This window comes from Danio aesculapii, chromosome 1 (genome assembly GCF_903798145.1).
Source record: "Danio aesculapii chromosome 1, fDanAes4.1, whole genome shotgun sequence".
Lineage (NCBI taxonomy): Eukaryota > Metazoa > Chordata > Actinopteri > Cypriniformes > Danionidae > Danio > Danio aesculapii.
Window position 1 is genome coordinate 62,745,450 of NC_079435.1, and position 14,989 is coordinate 62,760,438.

General features: G+C 34.3%; 1 protein-coding gene across 1 annotated transcript; it reads left to right on the top strand.

The window, feature by feature from the left end:
- The first annotated feature begins 6,518 nt into the window (after positions 1–6,518).
- LOC130233737 (C3a anaphylatoxin chemotactic receptor) lies at positions 6,519–12,671 on the top strand. The gene is made up of 2 exons (XM_056463913.1): positions 6,519–6,617; positions 11,139–12,671. Exons 1-2 carry the CDS (start codon positions 6,589–6,591, stop codon positions 12,217–12,219), a joined length of 1,110 nt encoding a protein of 369 aa, XP_056319888.1. The 5' UTR covers positions 6,519–6,588; the 3' UTR covers positions 12,220–12,671.
- The last annotated feature ends 2,318 nt before the right edge of the window (positions 12,672–14,989 follow it).

The following is a 14,989-nucleotide window of genomic DNA, read 5'->3' on the forward strand; positions in this document are numbered from 1 at the left end:
ATCAGGTGAAAAAGTTAATTTTATAGCAACCTGAACAACACCTTAACTGCCTAGCAACCATTGAAAACATCCTGGAAATGATCACCTGAACACTTTAACTGCCTAGCAATGACCTAGAACATTTATAATATTCTAGAAATGATCAGCTGAAAACCTTAACTACCTAGCAACCTGAACAACACCTTAACTGCCTAGCAACCCAAACACAATCACTGCATAGCAACCATCTAAAACATCCTGAAAATGATCACCTGAACACTTTAACTGCCCAACAACCACTTAGAACATTTATAATATACTGGGAATTTATTAGCTGAAAACCTTAACTACCTAGCATCCTGAACAACACCTTAACTGCCTAGCAACCATTTAAAACATCCTGGAGAGGAGAGATCAAACACCTCAACTGCCTAGCAACCACCTAGATTATTTAGAATATTCTGGAAATGATCAGCTTTAAAAGTAAATTTTATATCAAACTGAACAACACCTTAGATGCCTAGCAACCATCTAGATCATCTAGAATATTCTGGAAATTATCATTGAAAAACTTTATTACCTAGCAACCTGATCAACATCTTAACTGCCTAGCAACCCAAACACAACTGCCTAGCAACCATCTAAAACATCCTGGGAGTATCAAACACCTTAGATGCCTAGCAACCATCTAGATCATCTAGAATATTCTCGAAATTATCAATGAAAAACTTTAATTACCTAGCAACCTGATCAACATCTTAACTGCCTAGCAACCCAAACACAACTGCCTAGCAACCATCTAAAACATCCTGGGAGTATCAAACGCCTTAGATGCCTAGCAACCATCTAGATCATCTAGAATGTTCTGGAAATGATCAGGTGAAAAAGTTAGTTTCATATCAACCTGTACAACACCTTACTGAACAACTGCCTAGCAACCACTAAAACATCCTGGAAATGATTAACCGAATATCTTAACTGCCTAGCAACCACCTAGAACATTAACATCTATATTATTAGGCATACTCCAAATTTTTGCCCCCAGAAATCGATCAGTGTTAAAAATTCAACTGCAGTTTAAAAGTGACTTCCATTTACATTTTTTACCAGTTTAAACTGATATATTATCTGGATTGATGTTGTAAATTACCATACAAAACATGGTAATAAATGACCAGTACTTTCTGTGCTATTTTGTAAAGACTTTATTTCAAAATATATTATATTCTTATATAAATATATTGTTTCAAACTACTTAAATTGTCAATAAAAGTCAGATAAACTTCAGTAGAATATTCAACACCACAAGTCGACAGAGCATAGAGATCACAGAACCACCACTGGCTCTTCAGCTGTACACTAATACGCCACCCAGAGGCTTGTGTATGAATGGTGCATCTCAAAATCACTTTCACCAACTAAGAGGACCTATTATGCAGGGTTTAATCCTAGTTGTGTGTCAGCAGTGTGTGAATATCTCCAGAATCTAATGCTGAACATGAATGAATTGTGTTTATTATACTCAGACTTGATGAATGAAACACTTTGATTGACATTCTCCCTTTGTACGTGTCATCAGAGCGGGAAAGTCCCGCCCACTAGTCTCCATCTCATTAGCATAAACAGCAGCCCTCAGTGAGAAGCAGCCACCTGTCCACTAGCCATTAGAGCAGGGGTGGGCAAACTCGGTCCTGGAGGGCCGGTGTCCTGCATAGTTTAGCTTCAACTCTAATCAAACACACCTGAACATGCTAATCAGTGTCTTCAAAATCACTAATTATCTGTAAGCAGGTGTGTTTGATCAGAGTTGGAGCTAAACTGTGCAGGACACCGGCCCTCCAGGACCGAGTTTGCCCACCCCTGCATTAGAGTGTTTGTATGTATGCATAACAAGACCAAGGAGCTCATTGTGGACTTCAGAAAGGGACGAACAGGCTCACATGATCCCATCCACATTAATGGGATGGCCATTGAGCCTGTCTCATCCTTCAAGTTCCTGGGGACCCACATCTCAAATATATATATATATATATATATATATATATATATATATATATATATATATATATATATACATACAGACATACACACACACATATATATATATATATATATATATATATATATATATATATATATATATATATATATATATATACACAACGAATGCTTAATATGTTAAATATGTACAATTTAAATTGACTCAAATAGAAAGCTCATTTGATTCAACAAAATCATTTAAGACAGCAACACTTATTTTACAGTGACTAAACATAAATATACGACCTAATGTTTATAAATCTGTCTTTAACTACAATAAATATAATTATTATGATCTATAACAATATAATGGACAATTCTAATAAACTTTCAATGTTAACATGTTCCATGTTTTAAAATATTACTGCTTTTTAATGCTAAATGCTTTTAAATCTAATGCTTTATAATATCAATTAATAATCAATACATATTTACATGTAAAAGAAAAACTGGTGCATTGCTTTGCCTCACCTTCACATGCAGCACAACAGCGACATCTGTTGGTGAGGAGAGGAACAGCACAACATAAATATTGCTCCTGCCGAAAAAAAGACTCACAATGCTTATTAAATGGTCAGTATTTCATAATCAATATTTTATTTAGTCTTTTTATGCGAATGATTTATACAGATAGATGCAACAGTTCAGAAATAAAGTTAACAAAATGAATTGAGTGTGCCATTGCTAATAGGAGATAATAATGTGATTTGATTGTGCTTGGCGGTTCATTCCACTGTGGCAACCTCTGATGAATAAGGGACTGAGCCAAAGGAAATGAATGAACGAATATAGATATTCGTCCTAAAATCTTAGCTTTAGAGTATCTGTAAGGGGCTGTTCACACCTGGTCACATCAAGTGTTTTTTTCTGATAGTAAAGATATTATATTGTGAAATGGACAGGTGTAAATGTGGATATAAGTACGATGGATATAAATACGATCAGTCAGAACACAAACAAATTCAGGAAGTGGTTTCCAGATGAAATTACACAGGTCTAAATGCATCTGGTTGTTGAAACCACAAATGTCACTTACACTCCTCACAAAATACTAAACATGAACTTGAGAGGTGTTGTGGGCTACATGATTACCAGATATACATGCGCAACACGCAACAGTTTGAGATGTTTGCGTTATCAAAAAATATAGTTTCATTTTTACTTTTGACCGTGAAATACATTTTTTTTTAAAAAGTAATATCAGACGGCAACATTACCAACACCGACGCAGCACCCGAAGCCTATCTCTGTAAAAAGAGAAATAATAATAGAAAAATATAGTGTTGTGGTCATTCTGTTCTGTTGCTGGAAATATTTTTGTGTTGTTATACAATGTCTTTACAGTTTTGAATGTCTTGCACATATCTGTACAACAAAAAATAGATGTTTTATTTAGATGGATAGCTGTAAACAAACCTAAATGTGTTTTAGATGAGACTCTAATCAGAGTTTGGCTAATCAGTTTTACATGTGTGTGGGTAATGAATGCAAGGGATTGTGGGAATTGTAGTACAGGAGGTTAATGAAATGTCGAATAGCTGTAAACAGCCCTAAATGACTTTAAGATGAAAGTCTAATCAGAGTTTGGCTAATCAGTTTCAGATGTGTGTGTGTAATGACTGCAAAGAATTTTGGGAGGTGTAGTCCAGGTGGTTAATAGACTGTACAGATAGCTGTAAACAACCCCTAAATGTCTTTTAGATGAGACTCTAATCAGAGTTTGGCTAATCAGTTTCAGATGTGTGTGCAAATGCAAGGGATTGTGGGAAGTGTAGTCCAGGAGGTTAACGAATTGTCGAATAGCTGTAAACAGCCCTCAGTGACTTTTAGATGAAAGTCTAATCAGATTTTGGCAAATCAGTTTCAGATGTGTATGTGTGTAATGAATGCAAAGCATTGTAGGAAGTGTAGTCCAGGTGGTTACTGGGTTGTACAGATAGCTGTAAACAGCCCTAAATCTACTTTAGATGGGAGTATAATCAAAGTTTGGCTAATTAGTTTCAGATGTGTGTGCGTAATGAAAGCAAAGAATTGTGAGAGGTGTAGTCCAGGTGGTTAATGGATTGTATGGATAGCTGTAAACCACCCTAAATATCTTTAAGATGAAGACTAATATGAGTCCGATTAATCAGTAGAGCTGGTTAATGTACTGTGTGGATAGCTGTAAACAGCCCTAAATGTCTTTTAGATGAGAGTCTAATCAGAGTCCGGCTAATCAGTTTCAGATGTGTGTGTGTAATAAATGCAAGGGATTGTGGGAGGTGTAGTCCAGGTGGCTGGTTTACTATACAGATACCTGAAGCACCATCTAGTGTCTCTCATAGGCACCTGAGAGTCATGACAAAACTATTATGTTAAAATAAATAGTGTTGGAAGAAAGAAGTAGTTATTAAAGCTGCATTTTATTGCTTTAAAACACAGATTACCACGATCACATCGCAAATAGTTTCATAATCTGTCAAAACAACACAAAAGTAGGTTCAAAACTATAAACCAACATTAGTGCAAATATAACACCAGACACCATTTATTATTGTGAGAACTCAGAAGAACGAATTTCTCATAGAATGTAAAGTAAAGAAGCCACAGGAATGTGATGTTATCAGTCAAACTAACACATCTGAAAACTGCTGACTTTAACCACACACGCTTCAATGATACGGAAGTTTCGGTGGCAAGAAAGTCGATGATGAAACACTTCAGTAATACTGACAGACCGAACGTGCTCAGACAAGACTGTCCTGCTCAGCGTACACGTGCTAAATCAGACTTTATTAGCTTTATCTGCTATGCTAAGAAGAAGTTTAAACAAATAAAAAGCTGCAATAGCAAATGTTAGTGAATTGGATGATTGACTTGAGTTGGTGTGGAACTCAGGGTTATAAAATAAAATAAATTTAAATTAAGGGCGTCCTGTATAAAACATGATATCAACATATCCATTGGTATTTTATGGAATTCAGGATTATTTTAATTAACACTCCCAAAGTTACATTTGAGTTCTTGAAATGAACATTAGCTGATAATAAAATAAACCAAAAAGTTGTCAAGACAACATTTCTCATTTCATTTCGTAACTTAACTAACTCTAAACATTCATTCATTCATTTTCCTGCAGCTTAGTCCGTTTATTCATCAGAGGTCACCACAGCGGAATGAACCGCCAACTTATCCAGCATATGTTTTATGCAGCGGATGCCCTTCCAGCTGCAACCAAGTACTGGAAACACCCATACACACTCATTCACACACACACTCATACACTACGGCCAATTTAGTTGATCAGTTCCCCTATAGCACATGTGTTTGGACTGTGGGGGAAACCGGAGCACCCGGAGGAAACCCACGCCAACACATGCAAACATGCAAACTCCACACAGAAACACCAAAATAGCCGGGACTCGAAGCAGCAACCTTCTTGCTTTGGTGCTAACCACTGAGCCTCCGTGACACCAAACTCCTTAAACTAAAACTGACATAAAATAAGTATATGACAGACTAATTATAGTTAACTAATATTAAATACAATTAAATGCATAATGGCAAATTGCAAGACAATAAATGCTAACTGAAATAAAATAAAAATAATAACATTTAGCAGAAGCTTTTTTATTAATAAAATCAAATATTGTTGTCAAGAATATATATTTTTAGTTTAGTTTAATCTATCTGAAAATAATAGTAATCACTACTTGCTTAAACTAAATTGATCTACTTAAAATCAAAATTATCAAACAATATAACTCCTAAAACTTTAATGTAAATGAAAACTGAATATTTATATACATATACAGGGTTCATACACGTTTTTACTACTAAAATTCTATGACTTTTCCAAGACAAGTACATTTTCATGACGTTATGTTTCATGCAATGTCTACATATGCGTGGTAAATAACAATAGATGTTGAAATTTATAACAGCATATCATAAAACACGCACCAATCGATGAACTAAACTGGCCGTAGTGTATGTGTGTGTGTGAGAGAATGAGCGTGTATGGGTGTTTCCCAGTACTGGGTTGCAGCTGGAAAGGCATCCGCTGTGTAAAACTGTGGATGTACAACCACTGTGGATAAGTTGGTGGTTCATTCCGCTGTGGTGACCCCTGATAAATAAGGGAATAAGCCAAAGGAAAATTATTGAATGAATAAATTGCCAACATTAAAAAAGAATAAATAAAAAAAACAATAAATGCAGAAATAAAACAATTATAAAAACAATAACGATAGTACAAAAGTTCTAGTTAATATTTCCAATTAACTCATTTTTCTCTGGTACTATATAATATCATTTTTACTCATTTTTTCTTTGTCCAGATATAAACTGTGATCCAGATCTCACGAGCCACGATTTAAAACCAGTCAGATGTAGATTTCTGATGCCACAATAACGCTGTCTGTCCATTAATGTTGCAATCAGGAGTGTGTGTGTGTGTGTGTGTCTGTCAAACTGAAACCCTCCTCTACAAAGCGATAGCGTAAAACATAAGAAACACTCCCTCTCTCAGCATTTAATCATCCAGAAGCCTCAACCACCAAACCAGAGCTCTCAGACCAGAGTCAATGCATGCAAGAGGACAAAAGCCTCGCAAGAAGGTAAGAGACGCTCCCGACACACACCTGAAAACTCCAGCAGGACCACTACAACACAAACAATCAGGCGTTTCTCGGAGGATTTAGTCAAGTCAATGTTTATTAATGAAGCACTTTTAAATACAAGTGCTTACCAAAGTGCTGTACAAAGAGGAACGAATAAAACAGACATCTCACACGGTGCTAAAGCCAAAGAAATGAGTAGAAATGAGTTTTAAGACTAGATTTGAGCACAGAAAGAGTTTGCAAAGCAGGTTCCCCTTGGTTTCTAACCTAGTGTGTGGGAACAAACTAAATGAGCACATGTACTGTTGAAGTCAGAATTAAAATGTCCCTGCTCCATTAAATATCACTTGATCAATATCTGAACAAGAGTACATATATCATAGGAGGGAGGGCTAATCATTTTGCCCTGAACTGTAAGTGTCATTGTTGAAGTGTGCTATTGAATTAACAGAGAAAGGTCTCCTTGTGCTATTGTGCTAGTCCATTTAGGGATACAAACACCAAGACTATCTTAAAACATACTCTTAAAGTGGAACGGGAAGCCGAGTCGAGATAAAAATAAGCATAATCCTTTCTAAGACACTAAGAGACTAGTTTTAATTACTGAATTAATCTGTTTATCTAGTTTGAAGTTAATTTATAATAATATACAGCCCGGTTTTTCACATTTAGATTTAAAACACATTCAGTAGGACGAGTGGCTCAGGTGTACAGTGCGTGCTGAAGCTGAAGGTGTGTTCGGGTGGTTCGTTCACATAGCAGGAATGCATTATGGATGTGTGTAAACAGGTTGTGAATGGGTGGACACCTGTGGGCGGACTATTCAGAAGCCTTCAGGTGATAAAGTTAACATTCCTGCGAGCCACTATTCTTAAAAAAAAACACACACGAAAGCACGCAGCATCACGCAAACACTGCAGCAGAGTTCCTGGAATAGTGACTTACTGATAGGGATGAACTACTGTTTTTGCATTGACACTATTGAGTTGATACTATTCTATTGTAATGCATTGATAATCAAATTGTACATACAAGATGAGTGCTAAAATGTCAAATATAATAAAATATAAATATAATAAAAGACAACTAGTTTCATAAACATGCATAAAAACACACAGTAAAGGAGACGTGGTGCAGTGACTTACTGATAGGGATGCACTACTGTTTTTGCATTGATACTATTGCATTGATACTAATTTAATGCAATAACAGTAATAAAATTATTAATATAATTTAGAATAAAATGGTACAGATAATGATTGGTAAAATGTGAAATTTACATTAAAATTTAAAATACATTAAAAAAAGACAACTAGAGTATCTTAAATATGCTTAAAACACACACAGGAACAGAGACGTGGTGCAGTGACTTACTGATAGGGATGCACCACTGTTTTTGCATTGATACTAATTTAATGCAATAATATTAGTAATAAAATTATTAATATAATTTAGAATAAAATGCTACATACAAGATAATCCTTGCTAAAACGTGAAATTTAAATAAAAAAACTGAAAATACATTAAAAGCTGAAGTATATTTAGTTAAAACTAAATTATACATAAACATGCTTAACACAGTAATGGAGATGTGGAGCAGTGACTTACTGATAGGGATGCACTAATAGGATTACATTGTGACTACATTGTAAAACATGTCAGTAAAAATATTCAGTAAGTCAGCAGTTTTTTGTGATAGTTTAATGTACAGTGTGATTAGTTTAAACTTTTTTGATGCATATGAAAGCATAAAAATAAAACTACATTAGACAATGATTGGTGAAATTTAAATAAAAATTGAAAACAGATTAAAAGACATCTTAAACATGCTTAAAACACACGGCTACAGAGACGTGGTGCAGTGACTTACTGATAGAGATGAACTAACAGCATTTTATTTATTTATTTTTTATCATCCTGTAAAAGGTTTCAGTAAATCTGCAGTGTTTTTTTGTATTTTGATGCATAAAAATAAATGAGATTTGAGTGAAAACTGATAAAACATTAAAAGACAACCAGAGCTTCATAAACATGCTACAAAACACTATAACTGAGACATGGTGCAGTGACTTTCTGATAGGGATGAACTAATATTATTTGATTTATTTATTTGCTTCAGCAAATCAGAAGTTTTTGTGATAATTTTGTGCTATTTTTGATGCATTAAAAATAAACGGAAATACATTTAAAGACAATCAGAGTTTCATAAACATGCATTAAAGCACACAGCAATGGAGACGTGGTGCAGTGACTTACTGATAGGGGGTCTCTAATGTGGGGCCACACTGTAAAAAGTTTCAGTAAATCTGCAGTTTTCAGTATTTTGTGATTGATATTTTATTTATTTTTGTTTTTGTTTTGCATTATGGGGCTTTGATCTTTCCTCCAACATTTGATGAGTTGGAAAAGTTGGAAAAAGTGACTTTTATTGACATTTTTATTAGTTTGAAGTGATGAATTGTCTGTGGTTGGTGTTGTAAATTATAAAATACAGGTATTACTGCCAATATAATTTTACATATAATAGTGTATATAAGATTATTTTAAGATTAGATTCAACTTTAATGTCATTACACATGTACAAGTACAAAGCAACAGAATGCAGTTTAGGAGTGCTAACCAGCAGTGCAATAGCAGCAACTGCAGGATACAGGTATAAGTTATAAAGCGCAGTTACAGAAAAACTATGGTGACAGATGGATGTATTATCAACAATATATACAGGTTGTATTAACTATGTACCGGTTACTATTGATAATCAGAGGTATGCAGATAGATATGAACATAATTACAAATGTATATGCACAGTAGGCATGTACAATTCATGAGATAGATAGATAGATAGATAGATAGATAGATAGATAGATAGATAGATAGATAGATAGATAGATAGATAGATAGATAGATAGATAGATAGATAGATAGATAGATAGATAGATAGATAGATAGACAGACAAACAGACAGACAGATAGGCAGGTAGATAGATAGGCAGATATAAAGATAGATAGATAGATAGATATATATTTATAATATAATATTTTATACATTTATTTATAAAATATTTTGAACGAATATAAAAAATATTGATCGCTTCTTGCTGATGTATAAATGTATAAATTGATGTATTTAAAAAAAATGTAAATAAGAAACAATGATTGCGAAACATGAATGAAAATTGAAAATATATTTTAAAAACAATCAGAGTGTCTTAAACGTGCTTAAACACACAGACACACAAACACTGCAATCACTTGCTGATAGGAATAAACTAATAGGATTTTATTTATTTTTTTGGGCCAGACTGTAAAAAGGTTCAGTAAATCAGCAGTCTTTTTTATATTTGAATGTACAGACATTAAAAATACATATCGCTTCCTGCTAAATTAAACTATTTTGATGTATTTAAAACTACATTTTTCAAAATATCTTCCTTTTGTGTTCAACAAAAACATGGCTGTTTTGGTGCTGTCATTGCTTGATAAATACACTGGAGTATTTTCTGCTTTAATAACAACAGTTCGGAGAAATAGGACTGCAGCGCATACCTTAGTGAAAAAACACACACAGGAGGTATTGTGACACGACCACTTCCAATTTCCTTAAAAACAAAACATGTTCTTATTTCATAATCCGTCTGAAATGAGGAAACGGCTCTTGCTTAACTTCACTGCCACTTCTGCCACTGAACATTGTAAAACCTTTTTAATGCATCTACGCATTTTTTAATGTAAAGAAGTAGTTTCATACTAAGCAGGTTTGTTTTAGATTTACTTTATAGATTTATTTGATTATAAATAAAGGCATATATTTTCTAAATTTACACAGGGAGGGAAATAAGTACTGAACACGTCACCATTTTATTTAGAAAACATATTTCTGAAGGTGCTGTTGACTTGAAATGTTCACCAGATGTTGATAAACAACCAAAGAAATTCATACATGAAAACAAATCTAATTAGTTTACAAATGAAGTTCTGTAAAATAAAACGAAATGGCGCAGGGAAAAAGTATTGAACACATGAAGAAAGGGAGGTGTATTTCAGCAGTGAAAGCCCAGACAGCAAATGAAACCTCTCAGTAGTTCTTCAGCAGCCCTCCGCCCTTCCTCAGTGTAAATGAACATCAGCTGCTTCAGTCCAACATCTACATTAGCAGATGATGAAGATCAAACCATTTCAGCAGGACAATGATCTAAAACACAGCCAAGGAGACTCTCAGATGATTTCAGAGAAAGAAAATCAAGCTGTAGAATGGCTCAGCCAATCACCTGATCCGAATCCAATTGAGAATACAGAATAAAGCTCAGATTTGATAGACGAGATCCACAGAAGCATCACGATTTTGACACTCTGTTGAAGTCTGTGAGAAACTCACACTTGAGCAATGCATGAGGCTTCATTCTCCATATGAGAGGCGTCTTTAAGCTCCTGATATAATATTCAATATATAATTACATAATTTAATATAGAGCTATATTTCCTCAGTGTATTCACCACTTTTCTCAACTGTTTCCACAGAGTATCAATGTCTACGGAAGCGCCGCTAAATGTTACGTCCAACATCCCCAACATCACTGGCCCCCAGATGCCCGGTGAGGGGATCCGTATCCTGCAGATGATCCTGACCGTGCTCATCTTCACCGTGGGCGTCTCTCTGAACGCTCTGGTGGTGTGGGCGCTGGGCGTCCGCGTTTGGTGCCGTCGTAGAAAATCAATGGGTGAGACTCAGAGTGCGGACAGCTTCAGGATCTACGTGGTCAACCTTGCGCTAGCAGACTTGGTGCTACTACTACGTACGCCGCTAATGCTTACGTACTTGGCAAACAACTTCTCGTGGACCCTCGGGGAAGCCGTGTGCAGGCTGATTATTTATTTACGATGTCTGGGATTGTATGCAAGCGCATTTCTACTGTGTGCAGTAGCAGTGGAGAGATGTTTGTGTCTACTTAGACCCGTTTGGGCTCGATTGAAGCGCCCTCGTTGGGTTGTACCGCTAGCTTGCGCTGCAATCTGGGTGCTAGCTGCTGCATTCGCATCTCCATATATCAAGTCGGCTATTATCGTTGACCGGAACAACCATAAAGCATGCATTGAATACAATAAGGGGGCAGGACAGGCTCTGATAGTGGTGGAAACGGTGTTCGGTTTCCTGCTGCCGCTGGTGATCTTCATGTCCTGTAATATTGCTGTGATCTTCTGCGCAAAAAAGGCTGAAAGTTCAATGTCATCACCGACATCTTCATCTGCACCGGTGTACACGTCGCAGAGATTGAGCCGTCTCTACAGAGTTTTGTTTCTCACCATGCTGCTGTTTTTGACCTGCTGGGTGCCGTATTTTGTATGCCGCTTTTTAAGGGCTCTTGCGCAAGAACGCGGGTGGACGACGCTCAAAGAACAAGCCATAGGTGGCGCTTATGTGTCACTGTTCCTGGTCTACTTTAAAAGCGCGGTCAATCCCGTCCTCTACGTGTTTGCAGCTCGTGGACTCGGACGTACAGTCCGGGCGTCGCTTCTATCAACCATCGAGAGAGTCTTCAACGAGGAGCTATCGGAGTCCTTACGAAGAAAATCCCTACGAAGGAGAGACTCTCAGTTTTAGGGGAGCTTCAAGAGGCGAATTTCAATTACAAACAACTGTAGAACAATATTTTGGACAATCTGAGCAGAAACAATGAGACAAGCTGACCGCAGGAGTTAAACATATAAATATCTCCACTAGAATTGACTGACTCCGTGCATTTGATTTCATAATCATTCAATGAACACAGTAGAATTTCGGAAACTCATTTTGCATTGTTGTTTTTTAATAGTGGAATTGATTGTGAGGTATTATTATGTAGCATATGCATTATGGAGGAAAACAAAAAAACAAAACAAAAAAAACTGCGCTTTCCCTCCTTTGACTGAAGGCTTTGCTGCTATTGTGAGACTTAAAGCAAGCTAATAACGAATGTTTTTATATTTATATATACACATACATACACGCATGGATAATTAGAAAACTTTTACAATAGCGCATATTTCTACTGCATGAATAAAGGATTATAATCTGCATATATATATATATATATATATATATATATATATATATATATATATATATATATATATGTGCGGACTTGCACATTATGATGTTGAAATGATATATTGTGCAGCTCTAATATATATATATATATATATATATATATATATATATATATATATATATATATATATATATATATATATATATATATATATATATATATATATATATATATATATATATATATTAGGGCTGCACAATCATAATGTGCAAGTCCACAATAGTCGCATCGCAGGGATCTGCAATGCAGTTGTGATTATAGCTGACCAGACATTACAGTTAACAACACAGTGTTTCAAATTTTTACCTCAGAGTGAAAGTTTATTATTTGCATGTGTTTTTAAGGCCTGACTATAAGAATTTGATGCAAAATTGAGCCATTTGTGCACAATAAATTAATCGTTTCGTTAACACTTTAGAATACTTACACACTATTAATCATTTATTAAGCATTAGCATCTAGTGAATCCATGATTTGTAAAGCATTAACTCTACATTAATAAGCGTTAGCAAGCAGTTTATAACTGCAGCTACAAGGGCTGTATTCTTGACTTGTAAGCATATTTATAATGTCCTTAATAATAGCACTTTCATACATTGTTAATGATTTATTTTTCATTACTAAATTCAGTATTGCATTACTTATAAACCATTTGTATTTAAGAGTAGTTGGTGGCTTTTAAGAGTATTCAGAATGAGTTAGTAAATGATTAATAAACTATTGAAATCAACGTTCATATATCTTATTCAGGCATATAGTAATGGTTACTATACATGTTAATAAATGCTTTATTAATTCAACTTCATGCAGTTTTGTCCCAATCTAGTGAGGATTAATTATGCTTAATAAATCCCTAATAAATGGCAATTAAAGGCTCAGTATCAACTGAACAACAATCTTTGCAATCTTATCTAAAAAGTAAAATTACTGTAAAGTTTTAACACTGCTGAGGAGTGTCAAAATACAACATAAAATTGGATAAAACAACAACATAATAATTTAACAATATAACAGGATGCAATGTTTAAACTGTACAGTACGTTTATTTATAAGATTGAAAAAAGTCATTTATGATTTTAAATAGTTTTATTTGTGTATCTTTAAACGAATAGGAATGAATAATGCCGTTTATTTTTTCCTGTTTAGAATTTAACTGACTCTTTAATTGTCATTTATAAAGGATTTATAATGCACGAGTAGTCCTCACTTTAGATTAGGTCACAAAACGGCATGAAGTTGAGTTAATAAAACATTTATCGACATACAAAATAATATTAGTATTTGTAAATTAGGCATGGGTCAGTTTAAGATTCTGACCGTTGATAACCTTGGATAAAAATATCACGGTTTCACAGTTTTATGATTACTGCTCTAAAATATATTCTTTTTAAATGTCTGGGTAAAAGATAAAAACATTTTTCCCTTTTAAACAATATATTTTATTTAGGAAACATTTAAAATATTTTGGAGCAGTAAACATGTCAGGCTAAATAATTCAATTATTGACTTCTGCTCTCTTCGTTTATTTCAAAAACAGATTTTTTTGTACAATTTAAAACGGCATCTTTGGAGATCTATATGCTGGTGATTCTGTTGTCCTAAAAAACAAACAAGAAAAAAAAACCTTACCTTAGGAACGGTATTGCAGAAAATCTTGACGGTTTTAAAACCCTGACTTTTCCAAACCGTGTTATACCCTCAAAAATAGTTATCGTCCCATGCCTAATGTAATTATACATATATAATTTTAATAGTTTATTAATAACTAACTCATTCTTAATGATCTCAAAAAACAACCAACTATTCCTTATTAACTGCTTTGTAAACAATGCAATACTGAATTTAGTAATGAAAAACAAATCATTAACAATGTATGAAAGTACAATTATTAAGCACATTATATATGTGCTTATAAGTCAAGAATACAGCATTTGTAGCTGCAGTTATAAACTGCTTACTCACGCTTATTAATGTAGAGTTAATGCTGAACAGATGATGAACTCACTATTTGCTAATGCTTAATGGTTCATAGTGTGTGCTTATTATTAAGTGTTACTGAAAGGTTTTTAGCTTAAAGATTAATTGAACATTATATAATTATTAACTTAATTAAATGATTTTTATTATACAGTGATTATTTAATTTCTGCATCTGTAAACTGTTTGACTCCACAGAAAATTATATATTATTGTTTATTTGCATCTTTTCTTTGTTGTATTTAACTTTGCTTGTCATTTTATTAAATTATATTTCATGCAGATACGCTTCCCTACAGTATCATCC